Below are 19,628 nucleotides of genomic sequence, written 5' to 3'. Positions count from 1 at the left end.
CTAATAAGGAAGATCAGGAACACAAAACTCCAAGACTTTTCTTCCTCACAGGCTGCCCTGAACACCTACCTACCCCACGGTCCCCAATCTGAGGCTTTTCTTCCCATTAGATATGTGCGATGTAGAAAAACAAAAAATGAATTCCAAGTAATGGGGTTTCTCAATACTGCTGTTGTATATAATATGTTCACTTCGGTATAGACCTCCTTATGGTTCTGGGTTTGATTTTCTCCTTCATGAAATGAAGGGATTAAAAAAAAAAACATTTCTAATGCTCTGGTAGCTTAGAATTTCTATTTTTAAATCACTTTCGTCTGGGCAATCATGCTTTGATATCGGTGTTTTCTTCTTCTGAATTCTGTTGTTTTGGGGGGACAGTAAATCTCCAAATAGTCTCTTACTTTGAATAAAAAACAATTTTGATGAGGCCTTCTTACCTCATGTCTCCTGTTTGACATGATAAAGTGTATCTATACTGCTGGATGTAGTATTTTCAAAGAAACTGAATAAGAGCTGTAAATCATGTAACAGTGACTTCGAATACGGCCAATTCATTCCCCTCCCCCGGTCCCACGCCCCACATCATTCACCCCCCGCCAACCCAGACAATGGCGACCACAGATATTGTTCTGTCCCTTCTCGGACAGGTCTAGGGGTTCCACTCCATTAAGACCCCCATCGTCCCTGGAAAATCCCCCGTCTCTCAGCTTGCATTTGACATCTCCACCTACTTGTCCAATCAGCTCTCCACCTTCAACTCTCAAACAACATGATTGGTCCTCAGGCCATGATCCGCCTCCCCAAGCATCCTTTATTTTCTCTCACAAAAGTTCTCATAAAATCATGACCACTCACACCATTCTTCTCGAATCCAATAACAAACAATCAGGAAACAATAAACCAGGTGTCAATAGATATCTGAAGTAAATCCACGTCTCTCTCAGAGTCCAGCTCCTCCCTGCTTTGCCAGGAATTCACTGCTGTGTTTGGACCCGCACACCCAGCTCCCTCTCTGTCCTATCTCTCACCCACTTCTCCTCTGAATGGGGTTTACTCTCCATATTGGCTCGCTCCCATCCTATCCAAATCTGCACCAGTCCTTGTGGGAAGACACACCGGATCAGGCAGTCGGCGGACATGCACACATTGCAAAGACACCCGTCAGCTCACTGTCTTAAGAATTCTCCCCTCCGTGGCCCTCCTGTGACCAAGGCATCCTCATTTTAACAAACACTTTCCTCCTCCATCGCAGAAAATCAGCCCCCCAGTTTATGTGTATTGTTCATCTGAAGCCATTATGTAACCTCATCTGTTACTAATGAATCATAATTGCTCAAATATTATGTCCCATTATTTCAAAAGACTACTGAAAATTAGGAATGCATAGCTAATGTTATATCCAAAATACGGCAAAGGAATATAAAAGTTTATATGTGCGCTAATTTTTTATTCTGATCTGAAAACTAGGAAAATAGAAACACAAGTTAATACACGTACACAAAACTTCACCTAAACACTCAATAAACGGTAACAGCCCTGTTATACAGATAGTTCTAATCTAATAGTATATCCAACTATTCTCCTAAAAGAAGTCACCATTTCTTCTCTGAAAAATAAGAAGAAAATTTAAGACCGCTAAAATGCAACCACAATTTGAAGGCAGAACTACCAGGCTGAAAATGTATAATCACTTACCGATGGGCACATAAATTGTTAAGGTGGAGTCCATACTTCTCTTCAGCAGATAACCCATCCATCAACAAGGAGAAGATGAGAAAATTGCTCTGGCCAAGAGGTTGTGAAACAAGTCTGGATTTCTCTAGCATATATGTATAAATTCTGGCTGGTTAAGAAAAGAAAAGGGATTCTGTCAAATGGCATTATTAGTTTCATTTCCATAAATTGACACAGATTAATCAGAAGAAATAATAATGCCGCTTCTTTCCAAGCACAGACCTTTTAAAAACAAAATAACAGACTTTATTTTTAGAGAAATTTTTTTTAAGTCCAGAAAAATTAAGCAGAAAGTACTGAGTTCCAACATACCCTCTCTCTCCCCTCCCTCACACGCTGTTTACACTATTATTAACATCTTGCACTAGAGTGGTACCTATGTTAAAATGAATGAACCAATATTGATACACTATTATTAACTAAAGTCCGTAGTCTACACTGGCGTTTGCTCTTGGTGTTGTACAGTTCTATGGGGTTTGAGAAATTTGCATGTCATGTGTGCACCATTACAGTACCGTACAGAGTAGTCTGCCCTAAAAATCAGTGAACCACCTACTCACCCCTCCCTCGCCCCCAACCCCTGGTAACCAATGATCTTTTTACTGTCTCCATAGTTTTGCCTTTTCCTGAACGTCATATAGCTGGAATCACACAGTATGTGCCCCTTTCAGATTGGTTTCCTTCACTTAATAATATGTATTTAAAGTTGCTTTTTGGTCTTTTCATGGCTTTAGAGCCCATTTTTTATTAGTGAATACTATTGCATTGCATGAATATACTACAGTTTGTTTATCCATTCAGCTATTAAAAAACACCTTGGTTGCTTCTTGTTTTTGCAATTATGAATAAAGCTGCTATAAACATTTATGTCTACATTACGTGCAGATGTGGTTTTCAACTCAGTTGAGTAAACGTCAAGGAATGTGATTCCCAGATCGTATGGCAAGGCTATGATCAGCTTTGTAAGATGCTGCCAAACTATCTTCCAAAGCAGCTGCACCAATCAGAGTTCCTGTTGCTCCAGATCCTTGCCAGCACTTGGTACTGCTGTGTTTTGGATTTTAGCCATTCTAACAGGCGTGCAGTGGTATTTCATCCTTGCTTTAATCTGCATTTCCTAGATGACGTATAACGTGGACCATCTTCTCACGTGCTCATTTCCATTTGTCTGTCTTCTTTGGTGAGATGTCCGTGCAGATATTTTGCCCATGTTTAAAACTGAGTTGTTTTCTTACTGTTGTGTATTAAGAGTTCTCCATATATTTTAGACAATTTTTTATCAAATACGTCTTTTGCAAATATTTTCTCCCAGCCTATGGCTCATCATTTCATTCTCTTCACAGTGTCTTTCACAGAACAGAAATTTTGAATTTTAATGAAGTTTAGATTATCAATTATTCCTTTCATGGATTGTGCTTTTAGTGTTGCACCTGAAAAGCTATTGCCGGGCTTCCCTGGTGGCGCAGTGGTTAAGAATCCGCCTGCCAATACAGGGGACAGGGGTTCGAGCCCTGGTCCGGAAAGATCCCACCTGCCACGGGGGCAACTAAGCCCGTGCGCCGCAACTACGGAGCCTGTGCTCTAGAGCCCGTGAGCCACAACTACTGAGCCGCGAGCCACAACTACTGAAGCCCGCGTGCCTAGAGCCCGTGCTCCGCAGCAAGAGAAGCCACCGCAGTGAGAAGCCCGCGCACCACAACAAAAAGTAGCCCCTGCTCGCCCCAACTACAGAAAGCCCGCGCACAGCAACGGAGACCCAACGCAGCCAAGAATAAAATAAATAAATTTTTTTAAAAAAAAAAAGTCATTGCCAAACCCACAGTCACATAAAATTTCTCCTCTATTCTCTTTTAAAAGTTTTACAGTTTTGTTTTTACATTTAGATTTATGATCTAACTGAGCTATTTTTCATGATATCTTCGTGCTACATGCGTGGGTTTTTTTGCCTGTGGATATTCTGTTTTCCCAGCAAAATGAGTGGAAAAGACTATCCTTTATTGAATTGCCTTTGCTCCTCTGTCAATGATTAGTTGACTATGTTTATGTGGGTCTATTTCTGGGCTCTCTATTGGTGTTCCATTGACCTATTTGTCTATTTTTTCACCAGTGCTACTGAATCACTGTCTTGATTACTGTAGCTTTACAGTAAGTCTTAAAGTTGGGTAGGGCCAGTCCTCCAAAGTTGTCCTTCGTTTTCAGTGTTGTGCTGGCTCTTTTGGAACTTTTAACTCTCCATACGAACCTCCTGTCAATATCCATAAAGTCACTCAGGGATTTTTATTGGAATTGTACTGAATCTGTAGATCAAATTGGGAAGAACGGACATCTTAACAATACTGAGTCTTCATAGCCTTCTGAGTCTTCCTAGCCTTCCTATCCGTTGAACATTGAGTGTCTCACCATTCAGATCTTCTTTGCTTTCTTTCGTCAATGTTTTGTAGTTTTCCTTATGAGGATCATGTGCATATGTTGCTAAATTTATACTTAAGTATTTTTGTTTTGGTGCTAATGGAAACGGTGCTGTGTTTTTAATTTCAAATTCCAGTTGTTCATTGATGATATATAGGAAAGCGATTGACTTTTGTATATTAACCTTATACGCTGAAACTTTGCTACAATCACTAATTAGTTCCAGGAGTTTTTTGTTGTTGTCGCTGATGATTCTTTTGGATTTCTAAAATCAGATCAACAAAGACAGCTTGATTTCTTCCTTCCCAATATGTGTACCTTTGTTTTTTCTTTTTCTTATTACATTAGCTAGGATTTCCAGTATGATGTTGAAAGAGAGTGGTGAGAGGGGACATTCTTACCTTGTTCCTGACCCAACGTATACTTTTGTGCACAAATATAATCTGAAACAAGACATGTCCTTGCCTATAACAAAGCCACCAAAATAAGTATTAGAATTTTCTTGATTAATGTCTCAAAATTTGCAGGTACATATTGCTCGGGTATATATCAGTAGACATTGATTTTAAATGCTCTGCTGTAGACGTCAGCAAGTATTACTGTCAAACAGCTCAGAAGGTTTTTATAGCTGCACTATTAGGACAAGAGATACAGACAATGGTCTCTCACTGCTGGAAACACTGGAAGAAACTCACTGCAGCAAAGGCAAATACTATGTGAATTCATGAAGATACAATTTAATATACAGAATGGTAAAGGTTTCAAGACCTAATATACTGGAATTATAAGAGGGAGCTAAATCGTGGTTTGTAGTGCAGTGATAGATGATGATACTGGTCCTTCAACAATAAAGTTTACATTCTAGTCAGGGAGGAAATAAGTAATGTGTCTGTAAGTAATGCAGGCACAATGTGAATAGCGTCCAGTCATCTTCCTGGTTTATTGTGACCTCACACGTATTAGGAGGCCTCATATCAAGGATTCACTATTTGCTCCTCTGCCTTTAAACATTACCAAAGAAAAAGAAAAAATAACCCACATCGTCAATACATGTTGAAATTTCGTTCACAGTACGTGAGAAATGACGAAAGTATGCGATTTGGGAATCACAATCCCAGTTTTGCTTCAAAGATAGGACTGGAAATTCAGAACCTAATGTTAATCAGAACTTAGGACCATACATTTGGCATGCTGAAAAGCCTACTGTTTCTGGAGTATTCTTTGTATTTGAGCTTAGGTTTATTCTTATCACTACGAATGGTCAGTAAACAGCTCTGTACGTGAATTTTAAACGCAACTGCGAATTACTATAGTTTTCCACTTTGAAGTAAGAATTCATGGTCGATAATTTTGGGGATCAAAAAAATAGCAGTTTCAGGAAGGAAAATGTATTTAATTTTTCCCTCCATTTGAACTATAAACCAAATTTTGTGTAATGAGTCTACTGTTAATCATTCCAGAGTCCAGCCTCTGAAAGCCAAAAATGTGAGGTCTCCCAATTTGGCTTTTACATAGCAAATCTATTTGAACAAATGGAACCACTATCGCAGCGCTTTATTCCTATAAATTTTGTAAGTGGTCAATTTAGTCAGTCAGAATGGTGATCAGTGCTTAAAAAAAAATCTCAAAATTAATAAACCTTATTAAGAAAAGTTGTCTCATTAGACACCTTCTAGAGAAGTTATCAGAAGTGCATAAAGAAGGACTCTTTCAAAATACCCCTTCAATTAGTGGCATTAAAGCCCGAAGGTGATGGCAAAATTAGAATGAGGTGGTGTGGTTTCTTTTCCATTTCTCCATGAGTATTTAATCAGGAGGTAATTTCAAATTGAGGTCTTAATTATTCAATTTTCTTTCCTACTTTTTCCTTCTTAAGCAAAATGCTGAAAACATGTTCCATTTGTTATGGATAATATTAACCCTGAAGTAATTAACTGCTCAAGAGAATATTTCTAAAAATCTGTACACATAGGAAATAAACTGTCATAGCTGTCCCCACTGTTATCTTCTGGTCACCAACTAACGGAATATCAGGTGAAAATGGAGGGCCAAGTGGTGACCTTCTGACCATCAAGCTTCTATACTCGGAGAAAAGACTGACCTTATGCCCACTTGTTCAAGCCAACACACAAGCTTAATTTAAAGCAGTATTCAGAACTAATCGAATTCCACATCATAGAGTGACTTCACTACCTTTCATCTTTCAAAAACAGTATCATCCTAGTTAGCTCACCTCCAGCAGTGAATAAAATTGCTGTGGATTAGAAGAATTTCTGATCAGTAGGATTTTTTTTAAGAAGTCCATCTTTAAAGAGATTTTAGATGGAAGAAAACCACCAAAAATTCAGAACAACCAAAAGTTCAAATTTCTGGGAGACTCTAATATTCTTCTGAATGGGGAAAATGCAGGCCTTTCTGTTGTGTTTAAAATGAAACTGGAATAATGGAAGGAAAGTGATAGGTTTTGAAGTTAAAAATGTTTCTGACTCATTCATGCAAGTGTCCATGCACAGAAAGTTTCTACGAATTTCTTGATTTCTGAAGACTTGTACATTTTAAAAAATACTTCATGTCAGAAATATTCTTGACTGGAAGTATACCTGTGATCCTCCATCTTTCCAGAAATCTATGTGAGCAGGTCTTCCAAAAAGTTTCGCTACTGAAAAAATATATATGTTTGCAGATTATATGTAACATAATATGCAGTGAAAGGATTTTATAGAGCTATACCCATTTTCGTTCAAGATGAAAGGAGGTGGAAGACATAAACCTCCCTCTCCTTCAAGAAGGTCAAGTGCTCCAGCTGCCCTTCCACTGGCTTCCAGAAACTTCCAGCACCCACTCTCACTCTGCCCACCCAAGTGGTCATCAGTATATGACTAATAAGATCTCTTCCCAGAAACGCCCATTATGCCTTCAACCAGCAATCACCAAAAGCACCCTTCTGATTAATTACTGCAGCCAAAGAGTCTCTCTTTCACCCCCAGGCACTACTTTTGACTTCACTCTCCAGGATCAGTAATGCCGGGGGCGTTACAGGTGAAACGGTGCCTCAATCAGGAGCCCAAAGTACGGTCCCCGGTCCTGAATCTGATACTGGCATCTACATGTCCCTCTCAACTTCACTTTCCCCATCCGTTAGTGGGGACCAAAAGAAACAAAGATCCCAGGCTTCCCGGATCCCAAGAGGAGGAGTCACCATTTAAAGTACCTACTGTGTACCAGGCACTGTGCTAGGTGTTTTTCCAACTTTGCCTCATTTAAATCCTGCTGCAGGCCTTTTCACATTTAAACCCAACTGGCTTATCTCCAAAGCCCAGGCTGCTTGCACTAAAAGATGCTGTTCTTCAAAGGAGATGCAATCAATTAAAGCACGCTGAAATATTCTTTTTAATTTATTTCATTTTTTTCACATAAAAAAAATATATATTTTAAATTTTTTGACCATACCGCACGGCTTGCGGGATCACACTTCCCCAACCAGGGATCAAACCCAGGCCCTCGGCAGTGAAAGTGTTGAGTCCTGACCACTGGACTGCCGGGGAATTCCTGGAAACTTTTTTTTTAATCGAAGTATAGTTGGTTTACAATGTTGTGTTAGTTTCAGGTGTACAGCAGAGTGATTCAGTTTTGTATATATATATGTATATATAGTCTTTTTCTGATTCTTTTCTATTACAGGTTATTACAAAATATTGAGTATAATTCCATGTGCTATACAGTAGGTCCTTGTTGGTTATCTATTTTATATACAGTAGTGTGTATATGATAATCCCACACTCCTAATTTATCCACCCCCTTCCCCTTTGATAACCATGTTTGTTTTTTATGTCTGTGGGTCTATTTCTGCTTTGTATATAAGTTCATTTGTATCATTTTTTTTAGATTCCACATATAAGGGATATGATGACATTTGTCTTTCTCTGTCTGACTTACTTCACTTAGTATGATCATCTCTAGGTCCATCCATGTTGCTGCAAATGGCACTGTTTCTTTTTTTATGGCTGAGTAATATTCCATTGTATATATACCACATCTTCTCTATCCGTTCATCTGTCTGTGAACATTTAGGTTGCTTCCATGTCTTGGCTATTGTAAACAGTGCTGCAATGAACATTGGGGTGCATGTATCCTTTTGAACAATGTTCTTTTCTGGATTCATACCCAGGAGTGGGATTGCTTGATCATATGTTAATTCTATTTTTAGTTTTTTAAGGAACCTCCACACTGTTCTCCATAGTGGCTGTATCAATTTACATTCCCACCAACAGTGCAGGAGGGTTCTCTTTTCTCCGCACCCTCTCCAGCATTTATTATTTATAGACTTTTTGATGATGGCCATTCTGAAACTTTTCAAAGAACCGAGAGTATAATACTAAGGATAGTTGACGATGACATCAATGAAAACTATTTATTTGCTTGTCTATTTAAAACTAAGGTTTGAAAAAATGAAATGCCAACATCTTAATATATTTTCCATCTCTTTGTGTTCACTCTAAGTTTTAACTTTCCCAAGTAGATAACACAGCCTTGGCATATTTATTGGGAAACATCTCTGACTGTTAGTAAATTTCAATTTCCACTTCAATAAGCCTGGGTGTCTTCAAGACACAGAAAAGACAAGGAGCCAATTATTCTTCCCTTCCCACACATGGGTTCTGGGTCCTCCTAACCTTTGTAGACCCTTCAGCACATTTCTGTTTTGCCAGTCTCCACACTCAGGAAGCAGATAATGGTTCTACCCTTAGCACACACAAACTCTCAGTATGAAGAGAATCGGCTCTAATTTACACAAAATAATCCACAGTTAAATGTTGATAACTTTCCTTGACTATTGGAGACTCTCGATAATAGGTGTTCTTTGCTGGCATGAATGAGTTCCCGAGGCGTTTACACAGCCCCCTCCCTGAACTGAAGGATGGCTGCTTCGCTGTGATCGCTCCCCAGCGCCACGCCTCAGTCTGTAATCCAACAGATACTGAACGCAGGCCTACTGTGCGCCCAGACAGACAAGCGCTCTGCCATCAGCAAACCTGTATCCTAAGAGGAGTCACAGACAACAACCAGACCAATGGGAAAGGGCGCTTTCAGATTTTGACAAGTGCGGGGGAAGAAATAAGGGGGGCGACTTGGTCTACAGTCAACAGAGCTGGAATCGGGGGAGCACATTAGAAACAGGGGCTTGGGGAACTTAGGAAGATTACACTGTTACATGAGTAATCAGATAGGAAAAGCCCTGGACCGAGAGCCTAGGTTAGAATGTTCTTTGTTAATTAAACTTTCTTCAAAATAAGAAACAATCCTGACTTTCTGTAGCTGATGTTTCATAAAACTGAGACTTGTATTTTCTTTGTTACAATTGGTGGTTGCATCCCTGATCAAGGAGTTGGCATTAAATTATAAAAGTATAAGCAATAATGTCGATAAAGGAAATATACAGCATCTATCAACCTTAAAAGTAGTAATATAACATTCCCTGTACAATAAACTCCTGACAACTATTTTACATGTTGATAATTTAAGAAAATCTAGACTACCATGAAGCATGAAATCAACCTGTAACCTACATATATTTTACCTAATTTGAGGTGTAAAAACCTTAGTCCAATTTGGTTTACTATTTTAGTGAACACTTAAAATTCAGAAGGCTTTTACACAGGACTAATTTGAAGGACTCAGCTGTCTTTAAAAAACATGTAAAGTAATTTATATTGATACTTTTTAAAATTTTTCTTTCAGAAAAGGATATATCCCATTGACGTACAGCTTCTTAAAGTGTTTTAACAGTGCCTGTTTTCGGAGGTGATGATGATACGTTTGCTTAGACTGAGAATAATTTTGAAAAGTAAAGACGGACACAATAGATCTCTCCTTATTCTCTGTCGTGGGGTGAATCGTGTCCCACAAAAAGATATGGCTAAGCCCCAAGCCCCCATACCTGTGCACATGACCTCGTCTGAAAATGAAGTCATGTGCCAGGCGGGCAGCACACTGACGCTCACAGCTCTTTAACAATCCAGAGGGCTTTTCAGGATCTGGAAGTGCCTCAGATTCATCTGAATGAATATTTATTGTCACCCTGTCACAGTGTGCAGCCTGCAGAGGCTGTGTGAGAGGAGTTTGTGGGTCTGATTATGATGGAGCTCCGTGGGGCTGCCTGATTAACAGAAGCTCCACAAGTAAGCCGTCGCCTCCTGCTTTTACGCAGCGTACAATTATTTTCTAAATTAACGCTCCTGAGGAGGACATGTTAAATTCTATCCAGAAGAGAAAGTAAACAAAATTAGGAATGGATAAGACCGTCAGAAGCCACTTATCTTCGCCTTGGTAAAGGGACTATGGAATCAAGAACAAGCTGTATCAGTGTCAGGTGTACAGCAAAGCGATTCAGTTATACATATACATGTATCTATTCTTTTTCAAATTCTTTTCTCTATTGGGTTGTTACAGAGTTGTTAATCAACTGCATACCAATATGAAATAAAAAGTTAAAAAAATAAGTATAAACTTTACAACCACAAAAAAATAAATGAATAAAATTATTCCATCTTTTCCATAAAAGAACACGCTGTATCTCCCAGAGCCAGCTGTGCATAAGCCGTAGCATCCGGCTTCACTTGGGTTGGGCTAGAACCGTCCCTCTCAAACTTCAGCGTTTGTCTGAATCACCAGGGAATTGCCAGGAACTGTTCAAGTCCCAGTCCTGAGGTCTGCAGTGGGGCATAGGAGGTTGCATTTCTAACAAGCTCCCAGATTACACAGTGTCCTTAGTTATCTTCAGGTCCCCCTGGAGTAGCAAGGGGCTCGGACGTGCAACCTTCAGAACCCCCGAATCTCCCAGCTGCTATGGCTCCAACCCTTGGTGCCGGAAAGCTCAGGGGAAATTATGCTCACAAAATGAGGTGGCCAGGCTGTGCCCTCCACTTGGAGGCATAGTCTCACTGGGGTGTTACAAACAAAGATGTGAAAACCAGAGTTCGAGGCTCAAGACATTTCTCCCCTGAGGTTTTCCTAAAATGGTAGATCTTCAAACAGAGCTCTTAGCCACGGAGTGAGAGACAAAACAAAATTAAGCCTCTAACATCAACATCGGAAATTATCTTTTCTGACTCTCTTTATGCATATTTTTTACCAAATTTCATTTAGTACTAATGGGATTTGGACATACCTTACTGCAAAGTACAGGTTATTTGTTTCTAAACTATGGTCAAAAGTGACTTTTGTTTCCTGAAGGGAAGATAGTGTAACTTGAAACACCAAATAAAACTGATCTCTTTCAAAGATAATTACAATTGTTTGTGTGCTAACAGCTGTTACAAAACTTTTGAAAAGACACTATTCCTCCAAGTAGATTCAGGCATTCTAACTACAGTTATATTCATGTTATTAATTTGCATGGATAATCCGTTTTGATTTGAAAGATGTAAAATCCCAAGTGAATTCTAAACTAGTTGAATTTCAAATAAGGGGTTTTCATGAAGTATGCATTAAATATTTAAATCAAATAAGAAATAGTTCAGTTTGGGTTTAGTTGGGTGATCATTTTGATTTTTTGATTTGTTTTAATTCAATCATTTTTAAATAGATTCAGTTTTATTTAAAATAAGTTTCAACGTATCTTGCAAGAAGGAATTATGTACTCAAGTTACACATTACTTTGATATTTAAGTTTGTTTCTGTGTTCAGCAAGTGTGATTCATTTCAGCTATTTTCGGTTTGGTTTCATATTATACAGTTTACACAAAAATTGCCTTGAAAGGTTCACCTTGCATTTCAGAATATTTTTCAATTCACAATACTTTTAGAACTCATAACTTGACACCTTGGGTGTGCACACTGATACACCCACATGTGGGTGCGCGCGCGCACACACACACGCACACACACCAGTCAGTCACTGTTGCCACGGTGCTTGGTGTTTCTCTGCCCCCTTCTGGTAGCTCCAGAGATCTCCTTTGTTAATTTTACACTTACCTCCAGTTAAGTGTTTTTTCCTCTCACAGAATTGTAGTTCAAAATACTTTATGAAGCAGCTGGACAGGTCATTAAGAGTGGTCTTGGCATGTCCAAAGGCTTCTAAGATGCTCATGACCTGTAGCAAAAGGGAAACGTTTATTTTTTTTAAAGGGAAACATTTATTGAGTTACCCATCTGTTTAAATAAAATTGGGTAATAATAGCAGAGAGACAGGAATATTCCCTCAGCTAAGAGGTTCTCCATTGTTCATACAACACAATATTGCAATTTTAAGGTCATTCTTTTCTCAAATGCAAACTGCTAGCATTCTCCGTCTCAAATGGTAGCTAACAGTAACAGGATAATTATGCGCAGAGCACATGACTCCCTTTTTTTTTCACTAGCCTCTCAGTGTAACACACACACACACACACACACACACACACACACACACACACACACACACACAACCCAGCACATGCTATTTGGGCTTTTTAACTTGAATAGAACAGTAGAAGTGCTTCTGTGGCTTTGGAGGGAGGAATTAGAGTTAATATAAGCAATAGTCAGAATTTCCTTTAAAAATAACGAATCCACGTTAACATTTGTTTATAACCTTCTTCTGAACCGGTATTTACCTTGCCACATACTCTTTTGCACCCCGAGTCCCTCGATAACCCTCCCATACCCTGTTTTTGCTCCATAATAAGAATTCTAGATGAAGCCACTGGATCCAGTGTATCTTATCACGAGGTGCTCTTGTAGAGATGCGTGCTTGCAGCTTTAAAATGCTCTTAATACAGCTCCACGGATCAACCCTGGCATCTGAAATTCTTCACGTATTTCCTTAAAGATTGACTATAGGATGAATATCATTTTTTTCTCACAACCGATTGTGCCTGTGACAATGATGATGGCCAAGCAATTCTCCAAAATGTATGAAAATCTGGAAGGTTCAAAGGTACTTTTCTGTATCTTTCAAGATACTGACATCTTAAATGTAGTTCCTGCATCAACCACAAGATGGGCACTATGATACCTTCTTGATACACTTGGTGGTGGCTTATAATTTCTGATGATAGTATTTTTCGAGACTTTTATTCTAAATTAGAAAAAAAAAGTTTGCTGTTGTTTTTTAACTTTCTGGATGCTGCTCTACTAAGGCATTCAAGTCACCTGGAAGTATTTCATATTTTGAAAGATTATAAAACAACACTTTGATTCTAATCACAAGTCACAGAGCTAGACATCGTGGAAACAGCGAAATATATTAAAACGTCTGTTTCTGAAGTTCGAACTTTTGGAGAGAAACCCTGAATCTTTACAGAAACCCTATGATTTAGGTCTCTTTACGATAACCTACTTTTAAAGATCATAATAGTGCATTGATAGTAGTAATGGCAGAAATGTTTCTGAAAAATAATTTGAAACAGTATTTATGAAGGTCCTATGTTTTGCTTCTTTTCCAACAACTTAATATGAAATAAATATATAGCAAAATTAGTAGTGTAATTATATCACATTTTAAACCTTTATAATATTACAATAAACAATTGTTTAAAAATTCATAAAAAGGAATAAAATAGCATCTTTAAATATTTTGGCTTCTAGTTGGTTGGCGTTGTATCTGATAACACACTAATTTCTTATTATAATAGAAAATGAATATAAAAGATAATGATTGACCCACGCCCAGACAGGAAGTCCAGGATGACGAACGGCACGGTGCATGTGCTCTGCCCCCCTTTCCCGCTCTGCTAATGACAAGTTCTACCACCGTGAGCAAGTTTCATGAATTCCCACACCTCCTTTCCTTTACTCTAAGCAGGACAACCCCTTCAGTGGCTATCAGAGTCCAGTGTATGAAGCGCTCAGCTTGGCGCCCGGCACATGGTAAGCATTCAACGAATAGCAAAGATTCGTTTTGTTTTTGTTAATAATAGTAGAAAACATTTATACTTTACTTACTATGTGCCAGGCACTATATATATATAGTTATATATAAATTATATCTAACCGCACACACACATTCATATATATGTACGAACGTATATGCGTGCATATGCATAAATAACTTCTTTTAATTCTCACAACTACTGTCTCCATTTTATAGAAAAGGAAATTGATGGATTAAGTAAATTTCCCAAGGTTCAGAGCTTATAAATAGTGGAGCTGGGATTGAAACCCGAGCAATCTCTTGCAGAATCGGTGTGTTTAATCACCGTACCTGAATAATGATAAAGACATATAAGGCAGAAAATTAGCATAAACCTAAAACTACTGAACAAATATAAATACATGGCATTCTTTCATTGTGCACTGCTGGTCCACGATTCAAGATTAAACTGAAATGAGGTGTTCTTTTTTTTTTTTTTTAATCTTTAATCATCCATTTGCCCAATAGGTGGCGCTAAACAAATGTGTTAAGAGAAATACAGAAAAAATGCAAAACCAATACTGTCCTGCTGCTCAACTTTAAAACAAAATAATGAGAATATTGTGCCATAATAAAACTTTAAATAAAAATATAGGCAAAGGGAAGTAAGTATACATTTCCTCAGTATTTACTGTTTCAAATTTTATTGGCATGATTTGTTCCTATTTTACATTGGACTTTTTCTCTATAAAATTTTCTTAGTTCTGCCACTAGAAGTTACGCGCACTTATCCTGGTAGGAGTTAGTCAGCTGGATTTTCTCAAAGTAAAAACTTGTAGCCTCCTCAATAAAAAATAAGGGCTTAATCAAGGTGACCCCCATCACTCTGTGAAAGCAGTTACTCAATAAACATTTATTTAATTTAAATGGAACTGAATGTCTTAAAGTTGAAACTCATTTGGGCCAGAATTAGTGAAAAGTCCCAGGCAATTGTGTTTTTTCCCAAAACATGACTTTTATGTTCCAATAAACCTACTGCCATGGAAAGTCCCTGCTTCCACAGTTTGAAATTCAAATAATGCGACTACAAACAACCACCCTCTTAACCGATCTCAGCTGTTTTGAAATTGTCCAGGGAAACAAAAGCAGTATCTACAGTGATGGGATTCAAACCCACCTGCCCCTGGGGTAAAGCTCACTCTGAAGCCCACCGCGAAGGCAGAACGTAAACCTACGTAGACTTTCAAGACGGACAACTGAAGTATAAGATTAAAATCCAGAAAAGTTACAGCTGTGTGTCCTTTAAAATATATGTGCATTACCTGCATAAAATTACCAAAAATCATCTCTGGAGCTCACCTTCAGATACCAGTTAAATCTCGTTCTCTCCCTCTCTGCACCCTCTGTGGAGAACACTGCTCACCGTGATAGCATGGAGCTTAGAAATGGCCAGCTTCCTCCCAAACCCCTTCCCTTTGTGTTTCCCACCCCCCACCCCAACTCCGGATAACAACCTTTAATTTATAAATCTTTAATTCTGCCATCGATGTCAACCACAAGGAAAATGTTCTCTACGCCTCAGTTTCTCCACGATTCTGTGCTGAAGACCTACCGATATGTCCTTCCTGTTATGTTGCTACCGTTCTTCTACTATTTATTCTCTGGAAACTGCTCCTCAGCATGACCTTCAATGACTGTTCTTCTCTCACATTATGCTAAGATGTAGGGCAACATGATTTGGTCCAGACTCAACCAGCATCTCCCAGTGGAAGATACCATGTGTCTGTTGTGCACGTGGCCCCTCGGGGCAGCATCTTGCATGTGTCTGCCCCGAGGTACCTCCAAGGGGTTGTTCCACCATCTAACTCTGCTCACTCACTCCTCTCTTTTCAGGGCCACCTAACGACTTCCTCTCATCTTGCCCTGAACATAAAGCCTTCTACTACGTTGCTCTGTGTATCAAGGATATTCTTTTCTACTCACCTAAATACAATTTTTCTTTCATGCAGAAAGTACTGGCCCACCTCTTAAACAGACATAATTTCAGTGAACACCTGTGATGTTATAATGATGTGCAGTCAGTTCATAACTTTTCCCAATGCGTGTATTTTATTACCGCACAGCACACACACTTGGATGCTGGGCAAAGACTGTGGCTGGGTAATTTTCAAGAACGTCTTGTACACTGAATAAATGCATGTGGATGATCATTTAAAGGGAGACCGATAAAAGCATGATGGACATGAAGTTTAAGCCATACTCAAACCTCAGACTGGAAATCACTTATTTATGACACCCTTAATTTGCCGTGAGAAAGGAGTAAAATGAACAAATGAATTAGGAATAGTTTCACTTGAAATTTGCATTGACATTATAATATGGATTCCCAGATGCTAATTGATTTGGAAGAGTTGTATCTATCTTATCCCAAAAAATGCAGCTTAGAATGTATTCACTACATAAAGCCAATTTACATAAAGTAACCCAATTTACATAAAGCCAATTTACATAAAGTAATCCAATTTACATAAAGCCAATTTACATAAAGTAATCTAGAATGCATTTTAGAAGTCACACTCTGCTCTTTCTCAAAGCATTGTTTTAATAAATGAGTGCTTTAGTCTATAATTTACATAGAGACTACGGTTTCTTGTCATTACAATTAAGCCAGCAGATCCTGTTATTTTATTAGGTAACCTGAGTCTACTTTATAACCGCATTGCTTTATAGATTCTCTAATCCTTAAGTGTCATTAGTAAGCATATTACAATATCTGAACAAAGAGTTTACACTACTTTTCCCAAGTTGACCCAAAATGTTAAATTACTTTGAGCTGTGCTGTAGAATTCTGCACATGCCCAATATATAGCTCGAGTTTAATAGATGGCTATGAATTAAAGTCATTAATGAACACACACAATACCATACATGCATTGTAGAGCTGATTTATTATATATTCTTTGTAAAGAGAAGAACTGAAAAGACAGTTTCTCCTTCTAATCCGCTGTGGCCTGGAAAACACCTGTTAACAGAACAGTGTGAAAACATCCATCTACTTGCAGGTGTCTCCTTGAGTCAAATGTCTGAGTTTTATCGTGTGAAGTTTGACCTTTCCCTTAGCTGCTAATAGGACTTTGTGGTTCCTCATTCAATCCTGACAGTATTTTAGGTCTATGAAGTAGCAGGATAAGGTGTCTTCATATAAAAGCAAATGTTACTGCATATAATTTAAAATCAGTCTTAATTTGGGTGAAAGGAGTCAAAAGGTACAAACTTCCAGTTATAAGATAAATAAGTCCTGGAGATGTAATGCACTGCATGGTGACTACAGTTAATAATAGTGTATTGTATATTTGAAAGTTGCTAAGAGACTAGATCTTAAAAGTTATCATCACAAGAAAAAAAATTTTGTAACTATGTGTGGTGATGGATGTTAACTAAGCTTTTTGTGGGGTGATCATTCTGCAATATACGCAAATATCAAATCATTATGTTGTATATCTAAAACGAATACAATGTTATATGTCAAAATACCAATTTTGAGGTTGAAGGTTTATCACCAGCCTATTAATGTCATCAAAGTTGACTGTCACCAGTTCTTTTACATACATTGAAACTTTATTATCACCTCTCAGTAATCCCCCCACAAAAGTTGCTTATCTGGCCAATCCCACCAAAGTGTCCCTTTCTATGTAAACAATGACAGACTCTAACTGTATTACGTATTTTCAATCCAACTGTTCAGAGCAAATACAAAAAGAGTATGACGTTCAAAATATTTTAAAATATATACAAGAAAATAAACCTTGACGTGAACAATATTCATTTGCACCGGTCTTTTTTTCTTTCTTTCCACAAATTTTGGTCAACTTATGGTTAAACTGATGGCCTATTAAGATGCCCCCTTTATTTGTAAACTGCATTTTTCTTGCTTCTCCATAGTTTCTAACCCAAGCAAGAGACTTACATGTTTAAATTTGGAATCGAATATAGGCCTGCTGGAACCAGACCTATAGGCGAGGTGTCTCATTATTTGTTTGCTGGCTTCAGACTTCCCAGATCCTCTTTCTCCACTGAAATAAAATAGAAAAAAAAAAAAAAACCACAAGTTTATGGTTTTGGAGAACATAGTAAATAAATTAAATAACCAGAGACAATTCTCAGGCACAAAGAAGGTGAGGAAATGACCTAGTGACTTTTAATGAGATGATGGTATCATTTAACACTTCCATGTGATTCACTCCTTTGCTGTACTATATACACAATAAATAAATAAGTGTGTGTGTATGTTTGTGTGCCTCTGTGTGTGTACCTGTGTACACACAATATGGTGTTTTCGATGCTGGGACTATAAATGAATAGGATGCCACTGCTGCTCCCCAGCATCTTACAGAGTAGAACCACATGATGCAGGTAAATTATAGCAGAAAGGCCTTAGGCTGGAAAGAAAGACGCTTCCGCCTGTCCCGTGCTTTGTGAGTGCAGGTGAGTGGGGTGGCCGCCAGGTGTCGGTCCCCTACAGTCGAGATGCGTATTTGGTAGGGCCACACGTCTGGCCTGGTTAAATCTTTGAGTCCTCCAGGAAAGACGTTACATCTTCCTTGGAAAAGTCATTCAATCCTCTCAGCTTTCCTCCTCTTTCCTTCAAAGTGAACATCAAGCATGCAGCTCCTACAACTAAGCCGGTAAAGATGGAGGAGCGACCAGGTAGGTAAGTGCCCGGCGCTCAGCAGATCTGAAAACGGCCTGATGGAGGAGCGACCAGGTAGGTGAGTGCCCGGCGCTCAGCAGATCTGAAAACGGCCTGACGGAGGGGCGACCAGGTAGGTGAGTGCCCGGCGCTCAGCAGATCCGAAAACGGCCTGACGGAGGAGCGACCAGGTAGGTGAGTGCCCGGCGCTCAGCAGATCCGAAAACGGCCTGTTGCGCCTTGAGGCTGCTGTCAGTTTGGACATCTCGTGTTTTCCATTTTCCTTTAATCTAGGAACAGGCACCATCCAAATATGTCCTGCATGAGGACAGTGCTTTTGGTATTTCCCAGGCATACTTCGTAAGTGATATAATTCCTATAAATAATGATTGTATTATATTCCTGAGACTAGGCAATATAGGGTTAACATAAAACTCCAATACAATAATTACTAAACCAACGCGGTCCGATGCGAAATAAGGCTTTTACTGCATCTAGATGGAATACTCGTGAAAACGGTGTTTACTCATCGATAGCCAAAAGTGGAAAATACATATAAAGCTCTTTTGCTAGGGCTTTCTCAGGTTTCTCCCTTGAGCACTTGTTCTAATGAATTTGATTAAAGGGTGTTTGCCAGGAAAGAAACTGACACTTAATTCTCTTATTCACGTCTCAACTTGTTAATAAAACGTCTACTCCCCTCATCTGTGACCATAAACATCTTAACCACTTTCAGAGCGACCAGCTTAGCAGCCTCAGGGGAGCAGGTGACAGTGACCTGCGGAAGATACGAAAGAGCTCATTTTCTGGGTTCAAAGACCCTTCCTTTTAACCTTCTAATTGCAGAGCAGAAACAATCTAAATCTTTCATGATGGAAATTTAACGTCTACAATTATATTCCCTGTTAAAAAATTCTATTACCCAGCAACATAACCTGATGTGTCAGGCGTCTCGTTTTTAGA

The 19,628-nt window shown here is 38.7% G+C and overlaps 1 protein-coding gene across 1 annotated transcript in view; it reads right to left on the bottom strand.

Annotated features, from left to right (window-relative positions):
• MYO16 (myosin XVI) overlaps nt 1–19,628 on the bottom strand; it is a gene marked incomplete at its 3' end in the record, with an annotated part of 531,603 nt that overhangs the window by 230,132 nt on the left and 281,843 nt on the right. The window contains exons 15-17 of the mRNA XM_082859271.1: nt 17,943–18,048; nt 12,118–12,235; nt 1,696–1,843 (exon numbers count right to left, since the gene is read on the bottom strand). Coding sequence (XP_082715397.1) covers nt 1,696–1,843; nt 12,118–12,235; nt 17,943–18,048 — 372 coding nt within the window. The remainder of the gene's footprint in view (nt 1–1,695; nt 1,844–12,117; nt 12,236–17,942; nt 18,049–19,628) is intronic.

Source organism: Leucopleurus acutus, assembly GCF_964270905.1.
Source record: "Leucopleurus acutus genome assembly, chromosome: 18".
NCBI classification, from domain to species: Eukaryota; Metazoa; Chordata; class Mammalia; order Artiodactyla; family Delphinidae; genus Leucopleurus; species Leucopleurus acutus.
The sequence above is the reverse complement of the archived record's forward strand: the minus strand, read 5'-3'. Positions and strand labels throughout refer to the sequence as shown.